The following is a 20,701-nucleotide window of genomic DNA, read 5'->3' as shown; positions in this document are numbered from 1 at the left end:
ATTTCTTCTACTTTTAAGGAAATTAAAATAGCGCTTGCTTCAGCAGCACATACACTAAAATTGGAACAATACAGAGAAGATAGTATGGCCCCTGTGCAAGGACGACATGCAAACTGAAAAGTGTTCCACATTAAAAAAAGAAAATTAAAATTAAAATAAGTTAATGAAAAAGTAAAATGGAGATTCTTTTTAAAATTTTTAAAAAGATTTTATTTATTTATTTGACAGAGAGAGACAGCCAGCGAGAGAGGGCACACAAGCAGGGGGAGTGAGAGAAGAAGAAGCAGGCTCATAGCGGAGGAGCCTGATGTGGGGCTCGATCCCAGAATGCTGGGATCACGCCCTGAGCCGAAGGCAGACGCTTAACACCTGGGCCACTCAGGCGCCCCCTAAATTTTTAAAATTTAAATTTAAATTTAATTTTTTGAAGATTCTTTTTTAAATTTAAATTTTATTTTATTTCATTTTTTAAAAAGATTTTATTTATTTATTTGACAAAGAGAGCAAGAGAGCACAAGCAGGGGGAACAGCAGAGGAAGAGGGAAAAGCAGGTTCCCCGCCGAGCTGGGAGCCCGACACGGGGCTCGATCCCAGGACCCTGGGATCATGACCCAAGCCCAAGGCAGACACTTAACCATCTGAGCCACCCAGGTGCCCCTAATTTTGTTTTTTAAGTAGGCTCTACTCCCAGCATGGAGCCCAACACAGGGCTCGAACTCACAACCCTAAGATTGAGACCCGAGCTGATATCAAGAGTCAGATGCCCAACTGACTAGCCACCCAGGCACCCCTAGAGATTCTTTTTTAAAAAAGCGAACACTATGTTCTTTAAACTGACAAAATATATAAATCTGATTACAAAGAAAAGTCATCAAAGTTATGGATGAAAAGAACTATGAAAAGCAAGAAGTAAAAATAAAGAGCTTTCAGTCCTAAGGGTGGTTTGTGAGGCTAAAAGCAAGCCTGGACATGGTAAGAATGTGGATGTGTTGGGTGGGGGGTTATGGAAAGCCATGACAGCCCCGGGGTTAGGTGTCAGAGCCTAAGCAGACTGTGAGGAGTATGCACAGGAGGGTTGCACAGTACGGGCTGTTAGAGCCCTGGTGGAGTGAAAAAGACTGATACGGGGGACAGGGGTAGCAGCAACAGTAGGAGATCAGTTAAAGACAGGGGGATTGATCAAAGAAATAAATATATTAATGTTAGCTAGATTTCTCACTATCAGAGAAGGGGCTTATGCATGGATAAGAATGCATCATAAACCAAAGATAATGGTTGATCCCTGAAGTCCAGAAGAAAAGAGAAAAACAGAACAAAACAAAAATATTCAGGCACAACCATGTGCTCATGGAAGCGTACATTTGTACAACCACTTTGTTTGGCTGGGTCTACTAATTCTTAACATATGTATACCCTACAAACCTATAAGTATACTCCAATGTATATACCCAGCAGAGATGCTTATATCTGTGAGCAAAAAGACATAAACTAGAAAGTTCATTGGTACTAGAATCTGAACACAACCCAAGTGTCCACCAGGGAGAATAGACAACTTAGTTGCATATTCATCCAATAGACACTATGACAATGAGGATAAATGAACTACTGATTCAACAGTGTGGATGCGTATCAAACACATAGCATTGAATCAGAGAACTCAGACCCAAAAGAGAACATACTCTATGATTTCATCCGCTTGAAGTTTAAAAATAGGCAAAACGAATTGGTGGCATTAGAAGTCAAGAGTGGTCATCTTTGGGGCAGAGAGAAATAGGGATTGGAATGTGATACAGGGAGAGCTTTCAAGGGGGATAATAATGTTGTTCTTTGACCAGGGGTGCTAGTTACACAGGTGGTGTCACTTCCTGCAAATTTATCATATCGAACACTTGTAATATGAGCACATTTATGTGTGTTTTACACTGTTAAAATTTTACATTATATCTCATAAGCGGCATTATGGTTGGAATTGAAATTTTCCTATATGGCAAACCTTTGGTGCCGTTCTGAACAACAAAAATCATCATTTTCACTCTATTCACATTATAGTTTCATTTCAGAAAAAGTATGTTTTAAATCGTACCACAAATTTTTATGCATTTGTATATATGTTATATTAGTAATTTCAGATAATTAAGAAACTTTTAAAACGCCTTTAAGGAAGGTTTCAATTTGTTTAGGGCACGGACGCAGGGTCTAGCGTTCCTGGTTCCTCTCCTGTAAAAGTCTGTAGTGCCCTCCAACCAGCGTGGCAACCAAAAACGTTTGCGCAAGTTTCCAAAATTCCCACCAGGGGGCGGTACCGCCCCGTTTGAGAAGAACAAACCTAGCCCAAGATTCTAAGAAAGTGTTTTGTATACTGGGATCTGGAGCTCAGCAGAGAGGTCTGTGCTGGAGATAAAAACTTGATGGTGGTAATGGGAGTGTCCTCTGATGTTAAGTGGTCACCGAGCCCCGATATTAAAGGCTGAATAGGTGTGCAAGTCATTGAAACACAGAATCGCAGGAGTACTTGGGGGAGAAAGATTTTCCTAAAATTGTTGCTGGAGAATTGTTAGCGCAGGGAGTGATAGGAATTGAGGCTGGTGAGATGGACTAGGATAAACCATGAAAATCATCTTATGGTGTTTGTACTTTATCCTATGAGTGGTCAGAAGCCAATAAATAGTTGAAATAAGGACAACAGACAAACAGTATTCATAAGCTGTCTCCACATGCCAATCCCTATTCTAAGTTCTTTTTACGTGTTTTCTCCTGGAACCATTAGAACCACTCATGAGCCCAATTGTTCTATCACCCAGCGTCCATTCACCCTTTCCCATTGCTGACTCTTGGGAAGCAGCAATACCTCTTCCCCCACTTCAAGCAGGCTTTCTGCGTTGGATGTAGCCCCCTCTACTTGGGGCTCCAGCAAATGGCCATTTGGATTCGGCCATTCTGAGTATCTAACTCTCCAACCCCAGTGATTGACTTAGGGGTCATTAGGTGACCCAATCAAAACGGAGAGGACTCTGATCCCACAGCTTTTCTCCCACTTAGAACTATGTCTCTTTGCTAATTTAACAGCCCCTTTCCCTCTCACCACAAAATGGGTGACCACCCACAGGACCATCTGGAGCTTCATGTGAGTACAGCATCTAAAAAGTGCATCTTCCAGCCTCAAATTGAGCTGTCCCTGCTCATACTGCATGGAGCAGAAGCAAGCTAGTGAATTGACAATCTGCAAGCAAAATAAGTTACTGCTGTGGTTTTATGCCACCAAGTTTAGGGGCAATTTATTTTGCAGCAGTAGATAACTGGAGAATTGCTTCTGCCAACTCTCCCTCCTGGTGGCTTATTTTCTTGTGTGTTTGGTGATCTTTGAGTGTGAACTTATTACTTGATCTTAGTTACTGGGAGTCCTACACACTTAAATTGGGGAAGCCTTCCTCTAGAGAGGATTTTCTTCTGGTTGTGCTGGTAGTTAAGGGGCACGATTAACCTGGGTCTATCCCAGCCCCTCTCAGGGTCTTGGCTTAACTTGCGAGTACCAAGTCCAAATCCCCTACTACCTCTCCAACAGCCCAAGACTTAGCATCTCAGGAGCAGTGCTGTTTTCAGCAACACTCTCAGGGCAACTCTACCTCTCAGCTGTCCCCTGCTCTCCCCCACTGCCAGATCATGAATTTTTTGAGGGGGTGATTCTTGGGGACTCTTACTTCTTGTAAGATCACAGTGACTCAAGAAGGGGGTCTTATCCACAATTTACTCGTACTGCTGAAAGAAGGAAACTTTAAGTCCTGTGTCCAGCAAATGCCAAATAAATCCATTAAATTATTCATTCATTCAACAAAAGTTAAGTCCCATGCTAATCACTGGGGATAAATTAACGACATAAATGCGGTCCCTGTCCTCATGACACTTATGGTCTTGTGAAGAGGGAGCTATTAATAGGTATTTGCTCAAATAAGGATGAATGTGTCAGGAACTACAAGTAAAGTGTAGAATGGTTAAATTTCTCCTTGCAGGACTCCTGGGTGGCTCAGTTGGTTAAGCATCTGCCTTCGGCTCAGGTCATGATCCCAGGGTCCTGGGATCGAGCCCTGCGTCAGGCTCCTTGCTTAGTGGGGAGCCTGTTTCTTCCTTTCCCCCTGCTTGTGCTCATGCGCTCTCTCTCTGACAAAAACAAAAACAAAAAAACTTTAAACTTCCCCTCAAGGCAGGGGCTGCTCAGGGTAGGCCTTGTTGAGGGCGCACCTTAAATCCTGAGACCTGAGGACATGTGGGAGTTAATTATGCAAATAAAAAAGGGAAGAGTTGTTTATTTTTTTATTATTTTAAAGATTTTATTTATTCATTTGAGACAGAGAGATACAGAGGGAGTATGAGAAGGCGGAGAGGCAGAGGGAGAAGCAGACCCCCTGTTGAGCCAGGAGCCCGACGTGGGACTCAATCCCAGGACCCCGAGATCACAACCTAACCAAAATCAAGAGTCGGACACCCAACCAACTAAGCCACCCAGGCCCCCTGTTTGTATTTTAAGTAGGCTCCATACCTAGCCTGGAGCCCAATGTGGGGCTTGGACTCACAACCCTGAGATCAAGACCTGAGCTGAGATCAAGAGTCAGATGCTTCACTGACTGAGCCCTACAGGCGCCCCAGGAAGGGGAGAGTTTTAAGGGAAAAGGAACAGCAAGTGCAAAGGCCCTGAACAGGAAGAAGAGACAACAAGGAGTATAAGAGGGTGGTGGGGGGATATGTGAGGTCTAAGTCAGTGGAGTGTAGGGGTCATGTTAAGCGAAAGAAGACCATCTCAAAGATTACATACCATATGGCTGCATATATTTGACATTCTCAACAATACAAAACCACAGCGATGTTAGAAACGATCAGCGGTCGTCGGGAGTTATGGGTGGGGAGAGGGTGTGGCTGCAAAAGCAATGTTTTGGGAGGATGCAACTTATGTTCTTATCTTGATTGCAATGGGGGTGTGTGTGTGAAATGAATTTACACATGTGATAAAATTCATTGAACTGCCCACCAGAAGAAAAAAAAGTTATTTTTTATGGTATGATCATTTTAAAAATAAAATTAAAATAATCTCTCCAGGTGATCTCAGTGTGCAGCCAATGTTGAGACACTGGTGATGGCCTTGAAGACCATTTGAAGGAGCTTTTCGTTCTCTTCAGAACCATGGGGAGCAAGGGAGGGGCATCCTTGAGATGGGAACCCCCAGGAGGATTCATACACTGAGGCGGTCTAGGGAGACCACTCTTTGGTCTGAAGGCGCCAATACTCTGGTTTGTTTCATGCATTCATTCAATAGTTATTCAGCACCTAAGTTGTGCTGCCTGTACCTGGGTAACAAAGCAAGACAAAAACTAAACTACTCCTTCCTCTTACCAGGTAAGGAGAAAGGAGTACTTTAGAGATTGCAAGGGGGAAATCTGGGAAAGGAGTCAGAAGCCTGTATATCTGCTCCCCACACTTGGCTAGAGTCCCTGTGCTGGATTCCCTGGAACCTGGGGTTCTCATGGAGAAGTTTTTGGGGGTCAGAGTGAGTAGACAGTGTCCCTCAAATGCCACACTGATCAAAGTGTTTGTGACTGTCACCCTTCGGATTTGGAGTTTCCATGAGGATTTGGGGGGATCTCCCATCTGTGTGGTGCCCTATTTATCTCTCCACTCTGGCCCCGCCTCATCCTTGCACCCCTATCCCTGCCTCAGTCTCCTCCCTGGCTTCTAGACTCTAACCCTCTCTCTTATCTACTCTCCCACTGGGCAGCCAGGGGGATCTTCTTTATTTTTTTTTCCAGAGGGATCCTCTTAAAGCCTAAATGTGAGTTTCTCTCCCACAGCTAGAATCTTCCACAGCTCCCCAGTGTGCTCAAGGTAAAATCAGCTCTTCATAATGAATATTTAAGGTCCCTCACAATCTAGTCCCAAAAGACAATTTTGTTTCTGGCTTCTCTCCTCTCCCTATACCTCTATGAACTCTAGTCCTCTTAATCGTCCAATGGCAGGTGTGGGAAGGCTTTGAACCTAGCCCCTCAGCCTGTCTCCTACCCTTCTGTCAAGGCTGCTCTGGCAGAGCTGATGAGGAGCCTGGGAGGCCTAATAACATGGTGATTAAGAGACCAGGCTTGGGGACTCTGGAGTCAACCTAACGGTCACCAGTAGGAGGCTGTTCTACTAAATTATGACTCTTGACCAAAACACAGGATTTACAGTAAATACATAGGATAAAGGAACACATTAGGTGACATCACATGAGTATAATCAGGGAACTACAGCACGTGGGGCATTCGACAAGACACCTGGGGTCTCAGGGTCATGAGATCCAGCTCTGCATCGCTGTTGTTGTTGTCGTCGGGCTCTGTGCTCAGCAGGAAGTCTGTTTGAACTTCTTTCTCTCCCTCTGCCCCTCCTGCCACACTGTCTCAAATAAATAAGTAAATCTGTAAAAAAATCATGAGGACTGTACCAAAAATATACCCCAAACACTAAAGAGACATAACAACCAAATGCAAAGCATGGATGGGCATGGATTGACTCTGGTTTAAAAAATAATACTAACAGCTATAAAAGCCATTTTGGAGTCAATTGGGGAAAACTGAACACAAATTTGATATTGATACTAAGGAATTATTGATATTTTCTTAGATGTGAGATGGTGGTGTGGGCATGTAGGAGGATGTTCTTCTTTTTTTCAGATTTATTTATTTGAGAGAGAGAATGAGCAGGGGAAGGGGCAGAGGGAAAGGGAGACAATCTCAAGCAGACTCCCTGCTGAGCAAGGAGCCTGAAGTGGGGCTCACCTCGAGACCCTGAGATCACAACCTGAGCCGAAATCAAGCGCCAGACATTCAGCCGACTGTGCCACCCAGGTGCCCCGTTCTTATTCTTAAGACATACATGCTGAGATGCCACAGGGTTTATAACTTCCTTTTTCTTTTTTTTTTCTTTTCTAATATTTCATTTATTTATTTGACAGAGAGAGAGAGAGCCCAAGCAAGGGAAGCGGCAGGCAGAGGGAGAGGGAGAAGCAGGCTTCCAGCTGAGCTCGATTCCAGGACCCTGGGATCATGACCTGAGCTGAAGGCAGACACTTAACGGACTGAGCCACCCACGCGCCCCTGTAACTTACTTTCAAATGATATGGGGCACATGTTTATATTAAGAGGGAAAGAGGAGAGAAAAAGCAAAGGTGGCAAGGTTGCTGGATCTAGGTAGAGGGTGTATAAGTGGTCTGTGGTCATTCTTTAAACTGTGTTTGCCAATTTTTATGCTAAGTGTCAGAGAAAAATGAAATCATCAATGAGGAGAGTCCATACAACAGTACAATCTGCAAACGTTAAAAATGAGACAGATCAGCAAACCATAGAGAAAATTAACAAAGCCCAAGCTAGTTGTTTGAAAAGATCAACAAGATTGATAAAATCCCTAGCTAGACTGATGGAGAGAAAAAGAGAACAGAAATGACCAATATCAAGAGTGAAAGAGAGGTTATCTCTACAGATTCCATAGTTAGATTTGACAATTTAGATGAAGTGACGATTCCTTGAAAAACACAAGGAATGAAAGCTTGTGAAATAGAAAATATGAAGAGCCCTATATTTATTAAAGAAATTGAATTCATTATTTAAAAACTTCCCACAAAATAAATAAATAAAATCTTAAAAAAAAATACAAACTTCCCACAAAGACAACTGGCCTGAATGACTTTACTGGTAGATTCTATTAAAGACTAAAGGAAGAGACAACATAGAACGTCTCAAATTTGAGACGAAGCTATATGTGCTGAGATGGGAATGATCTTTCAAAATACATTGTCAAGTAAAAAAAAAATCAATGTGCAAAGGAATGAAAAGTATTTTCTCATTTCTCATAAGTGTGTATTCTGTCTTTGCAAGGATAGCCCATTGCCTTACAGGGAGGAAATTGAGGGGCTGAAATTCAGGAGTGGGAGAAAGACTAATCTTTCACTCTGCCTCCTTTCGTAGTATTTTACTTTTTTAAATATGAACTGTGCATGGAATTAAAACAAAACTGTTTAAAGACTTAGTTCAAGCTTTACCGGATTTATAGTCTGACTCTACGCACGTGTTCTGTGAACTAGGTACTGATAAAAGACTGCAAAAAGAGGCTGCATGGCTAAAATCTTGAGCCTGGGGTCTAGCGGATGAGGTCATTAAACCCATACTTGGCCACCCACTGGCTGTGTGATTTCAGGTAGGTAGCTCTACCTCTCTGAGCCTCTGCTTTTAACACCTGTGAATTAGGAGTTATGCGGTCAAAGATTAATTTTGCCTGGCTCCTGGGAGGTAACCTCTTGGAATATCCTGCTTGGTAAGAGTGTTTTGTTCACCTGAGGACATGCAGTGTCAGCTTGACCTCTGGAGGACCTAGAGACTAACGTCAATCATATGTGAGCACAGCGGTGACTGTGTGACTGACCCCCCAGCAGAAAGCCTGGACACCAAGGCTCACGTGAGGGCCCCTGGCTGCCGTTCCCCGGGCGTGTCGTCACGCACTGGGGCTGGGAGCACTGAGCACTGTGTGCTCCATGGCCCTGGGAGAGAATGACTAGAAGTTTGTGCCTGGGGCCACCTGGATCCCCTGTGCCTCTTCCCTTTGCTATTTTTAATCTGTATCCTTGGAATAAACCCTGACAGTGAGTAAAACAGCTTTTCTGAGTTCTGTGGATCCTTCTAGCGAGTCACTGAACCTGAGGTGGTTTTGGGGATCCCCAAACACAGGAGTGGTGAACAGTGTGCACCTCACTGGGGGCACGGGCACCAGGGAGATCGTGCACACCCAGCACCTAACGATCATAGGCTGTACTTACTGAGCACGTCTGAGGACCAGGCTGCGTGAGCACATGAACGCACCGGCTCCTCACAACAGCCCCAAGAGACTGGCACTCTGATTCATGTTTCCTTTTTATTTTATTGTGAAATGTATGGTACATTCAGGAGTATAAAATGTAGGTGTATGACATGAAAAAAAAGTACTTAGGGGGCTGCCTGGGTGACTCAGTCGGTTGAGTGTTTGCCTTCTGCTCAGGTCAGGATCTTAGGGTCATGGGATCGAGCCCCACATGGGGCTCCCCCCTCAGCAGGGAGTCTGCTTCTCCCCCTGCCCCTCCACCCACTTGTGCTCTCCCTCTCTCTTAAATAAATAAATAAATAAATAAATAAATAAATAAATAAATAAATAAAATATTTTCAAAAATACTTAGAATATGAACAACTGTGAATCATCAGGTTAAGAAAAAAGGACAGGGAAGCCCCCAGAAGTCCCTACCCAGTTACAGCTCCTCCCATCGCCCGAGGTAACAATATCTCTGACTTTTGAGATAATCATTTCCTTTTTTGTCTTTCCTGAATGGTTCAGCTACCCATGTACATATTCCTAACACTAGTGTTTCATTTTCCCTGCTTTCAAGTGTATTGAACAGAATGATGCAGTGTGTCCTCTTTGGCATCTGGCTTCTTTCACTCACCGCTATGCATGTGAGATTTAACCATGGAGTTGGACGCATCAGGAGTCTGTTCCTTTTTCATTGCTGTATAATATTCCATATAGTTTGCCTTTGTAGCCCACAGTGCATCTCTACCCATTCTCTGGTTGATGGAGATTTGGGCGGCTTGTGGCCGTTACAAACAATGCGGCTGTGAATGTTCCTCCCTCTACATGTTTCCCGACGGCCACGTTCCAATTCTCTAAGATGTATGCTCAGCCTGGAACAGCTGGGTTACAGGTTACGTACGTTTTCAAATTGATTCAGTAACACTGCCGTCTTTCCTGTTTGAAGATGTAGTAATTGCAACAAGCGAGGTTAAGTAACTTTCCCAAGATCACAAAATCGAATTGCCTTGAACCTGGAGATCCTTGTTCAGAGCCCATGCTTTCCCTTAACACCCACTGGCACACGGTGGGCGTCTCACAATCGTGAGTGTTCTGCTGAGGGTTGTTGGGGGCTATGATTGGGGGTTTCCATCCCTGTCCCCGTTATTTTGAACTCTGTCCCCATCAGTTAATAATTAACTGCCCCCCAAGGAGTCTATGATCCTAAAAGATTTGCCTTGCCCTGGCTACTGCCTGGTTAATCAGTCACTGCCCCTGGCCGGGCAAGGGGCACTTGGTAGACCTCCTGCCTCCAAAGCCCCTTCACTTGCTCTAGAAGCAGCTAGGGGTTCATGATGCTTCGGACCTGTCATGTGCTCTGTTCCCAAGCTGGACCCTCTGCTGGGGGCTGGCAGCCCCTGAGCTTTGATGGTGGGGCTTTTCACCTCAAAGGCACAGGAGAACTGACACGAGCTTTGTTGGTGCTGCGGCTGTGTGCCTGGCCCCCCCTGGTCACACATGGCCTGGCGGTGAGTGGGGACCCTGGGGACTGGCCTTGGGCACTCCCAGGGCTGGGCTCTGAGCCCTTGCTCTCTGTCACTGCAGCTCCAGGCCTGGTCTCGGCGACTCCTGGGCTCCCGGCTCTCGGGCGCACTTCTCCGAGCATCTATCTACGGGCAGTTTGTGGCTGGTGAGACAGCAGAGGAAGTGAAGGGCTGTGTCCAACAGCTCCAGACCCTAGGCCTTCGGCCCCTGCTGGCCGTACCCACTGAAGAGGAGCCAGACTCAGCTGTCAAGACTGGGTGAGTAGGGCCAGGCCCCGGGAGGCTGGGAGGTTGGCCGGAAGGGGATTGGTGGGCTCCGGAAGCTAATGCCTGCTGGCTGGGCAGTGAGGCCTGGTATGAGGGAAACTTCAGTGCTATGCTTCGGTGTGTGGACCTGTCACGGGGCATCCTGGAGACCCCTGGCCCAACTGGGAACATCCTTATGCAGCTGAAGGTGACGGCGCTGACCAGTACTCGGCTCTGTGTAAGGGACTGGCAAGGTGGGGGAGGGAGGGTATGGCTGCCTACCAGGTCCCCCTCACCACTCCACCCACCACCCCATTCCAGAAGGACCTAACCTCATGGATCAGAAAACCAGGGGCTTCCTTGGAGCTAAGCCCTGAGAGGCTGGCAGAAGCCATGGACTCTGGGCGGGTAAGGATCTCAGGCTGGGAGAGAATGGATAGTTGGTGGGGACGTTGAGGGGGGGAGAAGTTCTCCGTACTTGGATGTAGCAGGCACCTGCCTAGCACCTGCTGGCAAGTAAGATGTTCGAACTATGTAACTACTGCTACTCCCCAGGCTTAGAACAATCGGAATAAATGCGGCTATAGCCCTAGGGTGTGGTTGGGATGGATGGAATATATGGGTCATCTGGGGGTCCTAGGTGAGGGCCTTGGGGCTGGAAGCTCTCAGAGGAGGGAGTGAGACAGTAGCTCTTTACCAACTAGAAGAAAGTAATCAGTATTTGGTCAATCAACTCAGCTATGTCGTATGTTGACTGGAAGTTATGATTAGGCCAGTGGGGTTTTGGTTTGGTCATTCATTCATTCACTCATTCATTCACTTCTTTTTCTTTTTTTTTTTTAGATTGAGATTTTCTTTCTTTTTTTTTTTTAAGATTTTATTTATTTATTTGACAGAGATAGAGACAGCCAGCGAGAGAGGGAACACAAGCAGGGGGAGTGGGAGAGGAAGAAGCAGGCTCATAGCGGAAGAGCCTGATGGGCTCGATCCCATAACGCTGGAATCACACCCTGAGCTGAAGGCAGACGCTTAACCGCTGTGCCACCCAGGCGCCCCCATTCACTTCTTTTTATTTACATATACTATTGCTACCCTCCCTGCCATTGGCACCCACTCGATCCTGTATAATGTCTATTTCTTTGTTATTGTGAGTTTGTTTTGCCAAGTACAGTGTTTGGGGGACATATTTTTCCAAGATTTTATTATGAAAACTTTCAAACATATGGAAAAGTCAAGAGAATTTTACAGTGAACACGGTTAACATTTAACTATACTTGCTTGAAATCGTATCTGTCCCTCTATCCATTCCTCCACCTGTCCATCAATCCATTTTATTTTTCAATGCATTTAAAAATAAGTTGCAGACATCAGCACAGGACCCTCCAAATGCTTCAGGATGTATATCGCTAATTAGAGCCTGATAATTATTTACAGTATTTTACTTCTTTTGAGGTAAAATGCATATGCAATGGTATATACAGGTTGTAAAGGTATCTACTGATTATATCTATTTGTGTATTTCACAAATACACACACCTGGGCAATTCAAGTCCCTATCAAGGTACAGAACATTTTCATCACTGCAGAAAGTTCTGTCCTGCCCTTCCCCATCAGCCTGAGAATAGAATTTTAAATGTATACAGATAGCATGGTTATCTCTCTCTTTCTGTTTTCTGTTTTTCCCCTGAGCACTCTGATTTTAAGATCCGTCCAAGTGTCTCAGTGTGCATCTAGTCCACTGCCTCTAGCCGCTGCTCCTGGCCGCACAGTGCACCTCTCCAGGGACGGACCCGTCGGGGGGCCTCCGGGCCTCCACCACCACAAACAACGCTGTGGGGGAGGTGGTGTTCCTTTTACATTTTTTTAATTTGTCATTTTTAAAATGTGTCGCAGAACACATGGACGCAGGACTTCATGTTTCAGAGGATCAGCTTTAGAGTATAACAGAGTTTTGTCTCTTTATGAGCTTTAGTTTACTCGTGGGGACAGTGAGAGCAACTTCTTCCTAGGGCGGTTTTAAGGATTAAAGCCCCTGCCAGGCTGGCATCTGACTTCACGATGAGCAGAGGGGCCTTCCTCATCCTTGCGTCACATGCTTTCCTTGGCATCCCTAATACAAACCCCTGGTTTTCCTTTTCCATCTCTTCTGCCTCATTCTTAATCCTTGTTAGGTTCTTTTCTGTCTGTCTCTTCAATATGGCGGTTCCCCAACCCTAGCTCCTGGCTCCTGCCTCCTCACTCCTTACCCACCCTGCAGCCTCAGTTTCGCCACTGGGTACTCATGAGGCCCATGTTTGTCTCCAGCCGCAGCCTTTCTCCTGAGCCCCTGGACATCCTCTAGACCCCTCACACCTACCAAGTCCCCAAGCCTGCACCCCTTCCTGTCCCCATCTCAGAGACAGCCCTCCCATCCCCGTCTCAGTCCCTACCTCAGGAGAAGGTGAAGATTGGGTGAGTTAAATATTTGGTGAGGTACCCGAAATAGCACCAGGCACCAAGTACGCCCTCTTTGAGGTGGCCATCATATGTAGGAAGTCTCACCAGCTACTAACTCCACAGAACTGCCCCCAGACTCTGCCCCCAGCCAGGGGGAGACAATTCTGACTGAGGAAAAGATAACTGGGCAGGTGCCCCGGCTCTTCCCTCCTTCTGGAGAGTTTTCTCCACTAAGCTGAGGGGGGGTTGCCACAGCCTGATCCTGGGGTGTTCCATTAGCAGAACTAGACCTGCGTCTCCACAGGACTCTGCTGGGTCTGGTAGAACTAAGTCCCACCTATTCCTCCTTCTCGAAATCCCCAATTTCTTTGAACCCAGCTGGACTCCTTGAGTCACCAGCTGCTCACATTAACCCTTGGAATCTCCATAGCAAGAACGTAAGTTAGGGACAATTATTATCTCCCCTGTGCACCCCCAGGGGTGGAGGAAATGATGACCAAGACAAACTCCCAGTCCTTGAGGCACTCATTTGCCAGTCAGGGAGGGGCAAGAGACACTCAATTACTAAAACCAAAGCCAATAACTAACAAGTATAAATAAGCATTGTAGGGACCAATAAGGCTGAGGAAGGAGAAGGGAAAGCCCCAGAGAAGGAGTTGCAAATGTGAACCAGGGAAAACCTTGTTGAGAAGGTGACATTGAGAAAAACACCTGGAGGAGAGGTAGGAGTGAAGCAAGTGGACATCAAGGGGAAGAGTGTTCCAGGTGGAAGGAACCGCCAGAACAAAGGTCCTGAGGCAGAAAGGTACCAGGCATGTTGAAAGACTAGCAGGGAGGCCATCATGGCTAGAGGGCTGTGAGCTCAGGAGAGCTGAGGAGATGAGAGCAGTGGGGCCAGACGGGTGGAGACTTGTGGGCTGCAATGAGGTTGCAAAGCAATGCCTTAGATGAGGATATTGAGGTCCTAATAATACCAGGTGACAACTGTGGCACCTACTAAGACCTGGCTACTCTTCCACACACTTTCTATGTGTGAATTCCTAGTCTCTCACTCACCGAGCTTCAGTCTCCTCACTGGTAGTTTGGGATAATTCTCTACCGCGATCATTGTGAAGATTATATAAATAAGATAGTATATGAAGTTACCTATTATTATAATGACAATAACATATATTGAGTGCTTATCATTTGCTAGCCCCACCCCATTCTTAGGTCCAGGCACGTCTTACAGTTCAACACAGCAACTCCATGAGGGAAATGCCATTATCCTCTAATTGTTGAAAAAATAGACAAAAATTGAGGCTCAGAGAGGTTATATGACTTGTCCAAGGCCATACAGTGAGTGGTGGAGTCAGGATTCAAACCCAGACCCTGGGCTCCTAACCACTTTATTCACCTCAATAAATAGTTCTATGTGATACAGCTCTGTTTCCTATTTCTAACAATTTCTAAACTTTTCTCCCTTCTGGGTGGTGGGGGAGAGGAGACCTAGGCCCTGGAAGGATCCAATCACCTGAGCCATTCTCGCCTCCCTGCTGCTCCCCCAGGATCTCCAGGTCTCCTGTCTCAACACCCAGCAAAACCAGCATCTCCAGGCCTCTCTGAGCCGCTTACACCGGGTAGCCCAGGTAACACCAGCCGTGGCCGGCCTCCGCCACGTGTGCTGGACACCCTGAGGCCTGACCGTGGTCCCTCTCACCCTCAGCACGCCCGGGCCCAGCACGTGAGGCTGCTGGTGGATGCCGAGTACACCTTCCTGAACCCGGCTCTCTCTCTGCTGGTGGATGCCCTGGCCATGCGCTGGAACGGCCCCGGGGAAGGCGGGCCCTGGGTGTGGAACACTTACCAGGCCTATCTGAAGGTGTGTGGTGTACTCTGGGAGACCACGGGCTGGGGTCCTGGGGCCCTGACCCGAAGCTGCCGGGGTGCCCCACCAGGACACACACGAGCGGCTGAGGCGGGCCGCGGAGGCCGCTGACAGGGCTGGCCTGGCCTTCGGAGTCAAGTTGGTACGAGGGGCATATCTGGACAAGGAGAGAGAGGTGGCTCGGCACCACGGGACAGAAGACCCCACTCAGCTGGACTATGAGGCTACCAGTCGGAGGTAGGACTGGGCCAGACAGGCCTTGGAAATAAACATCTGACCTTTCATCCCGGCACGCTGCCCGTGATGTTGAGCACCCTACGTATGTTCACATATCATTTCCTCTCCCTTGTCCAGGGCATCGTCACTTCCCGCCTCCTGTTTGGGTTCCCTGCTCCCTCCTTTGTCCACCACCACAACCCCTACCGCACAGGCAGCCAGGGGGAGTCTGTCAATATCTAAGTCAAACCACATCCCTCCTCAGTTCAAAACCCTTCCATTGCTCCCATTGCACCTCAATAACCCCCAAATCCTTACAGCAGCCCCCAGGCCCCACGTGATCTGGTATTGTCACCTCAACTTCTCTTCTGCCCCACTCTGTTCCTCCACACTGGCTTCCTTGATGATCCCCAGGGCCTTTGCATGTCTTGTTCCCACTGCTTAGAATGTTCTCCCTCCAGACAGCTGCTTGGCTCAATCCCTCACCTCTTTAGGTTTCCACTTATTTGTACCTCCTCAGGGGACCTTCCCTGCCCTCCCTACCAAAAACTAGAACACCCACACCTACTCTCTCCCTCAATTTATTTTTCTCTTTAGCACTTACCAGCATCTGAGGTTCTATAGACTTTTGTATTCGATTGCACACTGTCTATCTTCCCCTCTAGAGCGTGGGCCCAGGAGGGCAGGGGTTTCTGATTTGTTCATTGCTGAGCGCCCAGTGCTCAGAACTGTGCCTGCTACACGGCAGCAGTTCGGTACAGATCTGTTGAACACATAACCCCCAAGCAGTAGGCACTATTATCATCACCCCTCCCCCCATTTCACAGAGGAAGGAACCCAAGCACAGAGAGGTAGAATCACTTACCCAAGGTCACGTAGCTAGCAAGTGGCAGGGCCAAGTTCTGAACCCAGCAGACTGACTCTAGAACCTGGATTCTTACCCACCTCAAATCAGCCTGTGCTGGGAGCAAATTTTGGATGAACTCCTTGGGCCGCCATCCCGTGACCCTGGGAAGAACGAAAGTGGTCCTTTACCATATACTTTCTGATCACCTGATTTAGATCAGGACCTGTGCTGGACCCTGGTCCCAGTACCAGCTAAGGTAGTCCCCAGGCCCTGTCCTCCTAGAGCTTACAAAATCTACCTCCATTTCACATCGGATCCAGGAGAGGTTTGTAGAACCACAGGGACTGACCCAAGCTCACAGGACAAGGGGCCACACCATGGCCAGAAGCTAGACTTGCATCCGAGGCCCATGAGGGCTCCTATGTACGTTTGTGCCCCAAAGGCTTAATCACTGGCACCATTATTATTATTTTTTACTAAGATATAATTCACATACCATAAAATTCACAATTTCAAAGTGTACAATTCAGTGCATTTTAGTATATTCACAAGGTTGTGCAGCCATCACCACTAATTCCAGAACATTCTATCGCCCCCCAGAAGAAACCCCATGTCCACTGGCAGTCACTCCCCATACGCCTCCCCCTCAGGCCCTGGCAGCCTCTAATCTATTTTCTGTTCCCATGGTTTTGCCTCTTCTGGACATTCCATATCAAGGAAGTCATACGATGTATGGCCTTTTGTGTCTGGCCTGTTTCACTTAGCATAATGTTTCCAGGGTTCAACCACGTTGTCAGATGAATCAGTTCTTCATTCCCTCTTACATCTAAATAATATTCCACTGTATGGATGCACGACATCGCGTTTAGCCACACATCAACTGATGGGCATTTGGATCGTTTCCACTTTGGACTATTGTGGCTAGTGCTGCTCGAACATTCGTGTGCACACTGCTCTGTAAATACACATTTTCAATTCTCTTCAAAGCTCACTTCTCTACGAGTGGAATCGCTGGGTTCTGTAATTCCCTGTTTAACTTTCTGAGGAATTGCCAGGTGGTTTTCCAAAGCTGCTGCACCATTTTGCATTCATACATTGCACATTCTGAATAAATAATAAATTTATGTGATTAAAAATCAAAATGTGGGGTGCCTGGGTGGCTCAGTCGGTTGAGCATTTGACTCTTGGTTTCAGCTCAGGTCCTGATCTCAGGGTCATGAGAGTGTGGCCCTTGTCGGGTTCTGTGCTCAGAGCAGAGTCTGCTTGGGATTCTCTCTCTCCCTCTCCCTCTGCCCCTCCCCCTGCTTGTGTGCATGCTCTCTCTCTCTCTAAAAGATGAATAAATAAATCTTTAGAAGAAAATCAAAATGATATGTGATACCTGGATAGCTTAGTTGGTTAAGCGTCTGACTCTTGATTTTGGTTCAGGTCATGAACTCAGGGTCATGAGATCGGGCTCTGTGTAGGGCTCTGCTCTGGGTGTGGAGCCTGCTTGGGATTCTCTCTCTCCCTCTTCCTCTGCTCCTCTCCCCTACTTGCTCTCTCTAAAAAAAATCAAAATGATGTGAAAATGAATACGTTGACATACCTCACTTCCACCCAAGTCCCCCTCTCATTTTGGAGTCTCCTTGCCCTCCCCAGGTGACTTACTTTGGTTAGTTTCTTACACATTTCCTAAGTTCCTTTATCCATAAACAGACAAACACAGAGATTTGTGTGTGCGTATGTGCAAAAGGCATCATGCCTACACACTGCTCCTTGCTTTTCCACTCCATTGCATATTTTAAAGGCAGAATAGTCTAATGATAATAAACCCAGGCCCTGGAGCATCAGACAGCCTAGGTTCAAATCCCAGCCCAGTCACTTTCAGCTGTGTAACCTGGGGACAAGCTTCGGTCTTCCCCTCTGTAAAATGGGGATAACCGGGACATCTACCACATGGAGCTGACTCGAGTGAATGTATGTGGGTCAGGCAGAACACTGGAGGAAAGAGAATTCCAAGCAAAGGGGTTTAACTAAAGGAAATGTAGTAAAATGTACTCTTTCTATAGACTATGGGCAAGGTTAGGGGAACCCCTAAGAGCATGAAGCTGTTATGACCACTGTTCCAGAGCTGAGGAAGTGGGGGCCACCCTAAAGGTGTTACCATGCACGGGACTGTCAGTGTGGGCCAGGGCGGGTGCTAAGGGGCGAAATACCCCAAGCTCCCTCTCCTCCCATCTTCTGAGCTCTTGCCCATTCCTCCATGGGTGATACAGGACATAAAAGTCAGCTTCCTGGGGGGCAGGGAAGGTCAGAGAACAGATCTGGGAGGCAATGGAGAATAACCAGTGTAGTACGCAAAGTCCTTAGGGTGGCACTTGGCTGGCAGCAAGCTGGCAAAGCATTTGCCAGTCAGTTTACCTTTCCGTATCACTGCCCCAGTGTCCTCACCCTTCTTTAGTGCCTGGCGCTGCACTATCCTTTGTGCGCCATTGTTCATTTGAGTCAGTCCCCACCGACAGACAGTTGCATTACTGCTCCTTGTGTTCCGTGGCCAATGCTGCAGTGAATGACCTTGGGTAAGTGTCATCTCGTGCACAGGGATGCGGCCCTTTGCTGTGAGATGGCCATTGAGCCAGGGGCTTTATGACACCCTCATCTCACTACACCCTCAACAGTGCTGTTAGGTGAATTTGAATTGTTACAAGAGAGGAAACAGGCTCAGAGAAGGGCTATCCTTTGCACCTGGTGCAGGTGAAATGGGGGTACTGTCTGACTCCAGAGTACTTGCCCTTAAGCACCCCACATCCCGAGGACAGGAATCCTGAGTCCCTGGGGGCTGACCTTTAATCACTAGGTCCCATCAGCTGAACAGAATGTCTTCCTTCAGTTACAGCCACTGCCTGGAGCTGATGCTGACCCATGTGTCCCACCGTGGCCCCATGTGCCACCTCATGGTGGCTTCCCACAATGAGGAATCTGTTCGCCAGGCAACTAAGCGGTACATAGAGGGATGGGAAATGGGTACCCACAAGGAGGACCCCTCGACTCCTCTCCCTTGCTCACATGCCAGGGATGGGCAGAGGGTGGCGGACATGGAATAGAGGGAGAAATGGTGAAGGGCCAGTAGGTCCACAGGGATTCAGGGGAGGCTATTCAAAATATTTAACCCCCACCAAACCTGTAGGCCCCAGCTAACCAAGACATTGCTCCTTATATGCTGGGGCATAGGGAGGTCTGAGGGTCCTAGGGAAGGAGCTGGGACTCACTGGCGAGCTTCCAGGAGCCTGAGAGCAATGGTTATTTATCATTGAGTTTAGAAGTACTTCAAAATTTTAATAACTGGAACAGCCATGTGGGTGCATAATGGCTGACTTTCAGCTCTGGATCCAGCCACTGTCTGGATTGATGATGTGGCCTTTTCTGTAGCATGTGGGAGCTGGGCATTCCTCTGGATGGGCCCGTCTGTTTTGGACAACTTTTAGGGATGTGTGACCACGTCTCCTTGGCACTGGGTATGTGAATGGCCCATTCTCCCCATCCCACCACCATGACCCACCCAGCCCTCAGCTTCATCCCCTCCCAGCCAAATCCCTTCTCCCACTCCCAACCAGTGCCTGCCCAGGCTCCCCTCCAGAGCCTAAAGCTGGGCCAGCCGCCAGACTCTTCCAGATAGATCTGTGGTTCCGATATCTGAAGGCCTTGCACGCCTGTCTCTGAGCCTGCCGTCTGTCGCTGTTGCTGGTTCTTGATCATGGTGTCTTGTTTCCTGTGTGCTGTGTTATCTTGCCTGTCTTGCTCCCCGGGGTCTGAGACCAGAAGATTTATGTTTTCTTCTGCCAGGTGCTAAGGGGTACAGGACCAGTTTACCCTAAATTCAGAGCTTGAGGTTTCCTGAGGCATCTCCTGGGTGCAAATTTGAGCTACAAATATGTGAGGCTAATCCCTGGCCTTGATCTCTCAGAGATGGGTTTCTGTTTTCTTCACTGCTCCACTTATGGTCGAGGCCACCATTCTCTGTGAGTGGGCAAAGGTGGGAGGGTTGACTTCTGGTTAACTCTTGACACTGAGGGCGCAGCTTAATTTGAGGAAGTGCTCCATTACAACTCACCCTGGTCAGGCTCTGGGCCTCGATTTCTGCACCCCCTCAACTCTGTGAGGTCATCAAATTTTGCCTTCAGGGTGGAAGTGCCTCCTTCACGTCCTTCCCTCTTTGGATTTTCACTTTCTCTTAATGCTTGGATTACTAAATTCCTTACTCTTTTGGCAGTATTTTAATAACTTTGGGAAGATTTTTCTAAATGTTTACTGCAGGATTTTAAGTTTTTTCAGTGGGAAATTTTCTCCAACTGACCTAGTCTGCCATGTTCTCAGAGACGGAAGTCTCTGTTCTAGATGGGGCCTCCCCCCAAACATGAGTTTACACCCTGCCAACACTCTCCCCACAGGGCAGGCCGGCTATGCTGTGTATAAGTCCATCCCTTATGGCTCCCTGGAGGAGGTGATCCCCTACCTGATCCGGAGGGCCCAGGAGAACCGGAGTGTGCTGCAGGGTGCCCGCAGGGAACAGAAGCTGCTCAGCCAAGAACTTTGGAAGAGAGTGTTGGGGTGGGGCCTGAGGGCACCCCATTAGCATCCCCAGGGGTCATGTGGTTAATAAAGACCCTGAGCCATTGCCCAGGCTGCTGCCCTGCACTGAAGCTGCCTCCTTGGGGAAGGGCTATCTGTGACCTC

General features: G+C 47.5%; 1 protein-coding gene and 1 non-coding gene across 5 annotated transcripts; both read left to right on the top strand.

Annotated features, from left to right (window-relative positions):
- Nucleotides 1–30: 30 nt before the first annotated feature.
- LOC123793922 (U6 spliceosomal RNA) lies at nucleotides 31–135 on the top strand. The gene has a single exon (XR_006780105.1). It is a non-coding gene; the product is annotated as a U6 spliceosomal RNA (small nuclear RNA).
- Nucleotides 136–10,091: 9,956 nt separating this feature from the next.
- On the top strand, nucleotides 10,092–20,662 carry PRODH2 (proline dehydrogenase 2). Of its 4 annotated transcripts, XR_006780103.2 has the most exons (11): nucleotides 10,092–10,358; nucleotides 10,435–10,631; nucleotides 10,719–10,857; nucleotides 10,941–11,027; nucleotides 14,603–14,683; nucleotides 14,761–14,916; nucleotides 14,993–15,159; nucleotides 18,858–18,968; nucleotides 19,397–19,482; nucleotides 19,811–19,986; nucleotides 20,416–20,504. XR_006780103.2 is itself a non-coding variant. In XM_045799949.2 (10 exons), exons 1-10 carry the CDS (start codon nucleotides 10,182–10,184, stop codon nucleotides 19,840–19,842), a joined length of 1,233 nt encoding a protein of 410 aa, XP_045655905.1. In that variant the 5' UTR covers nucleotides 10,092–10,181; the 3' UTR covers nucleotides 19,843–20,500. The 4 variants fall into 4 exon arrangements, 3 of the variants coding, with proteins under 3 accessions (XP_045655905.1, XP_045655904.1, XP_045655906.1); XM_045799949.2 differs by having other exon boundaries at nucleotides 19,811–20,500; XM_045799948.2 differs by lacking the exon at nucleotides 19,811–19,986 and having other exon boundaries at nucleotides 10,093–10,358; nucleotides 20,416–20,662.
- Nucleotides 20,663–20,701: the final 39 nt, after the last annotated feature.

The sequence above is a fragment of the Ursus americanus genome, chromosome 21 (genome assembly GCF_024610735.1).
Source record: "Ursus americanus isolate L20-20 chromosome 21, mUrsAme1.1.p, whole genome shotgun sequence".
Lineage (NCBI taxonomy): Eukaryota > Metazoa > Chordata > Mammalia > Carnivora > Ursidae > Ursus > Ursus americanus.
The sequence above is the reverse complement of the archived record's forward strand: the minus strand, read 5'-3'. Positions and strand labels throughout refer to the sequence as shown.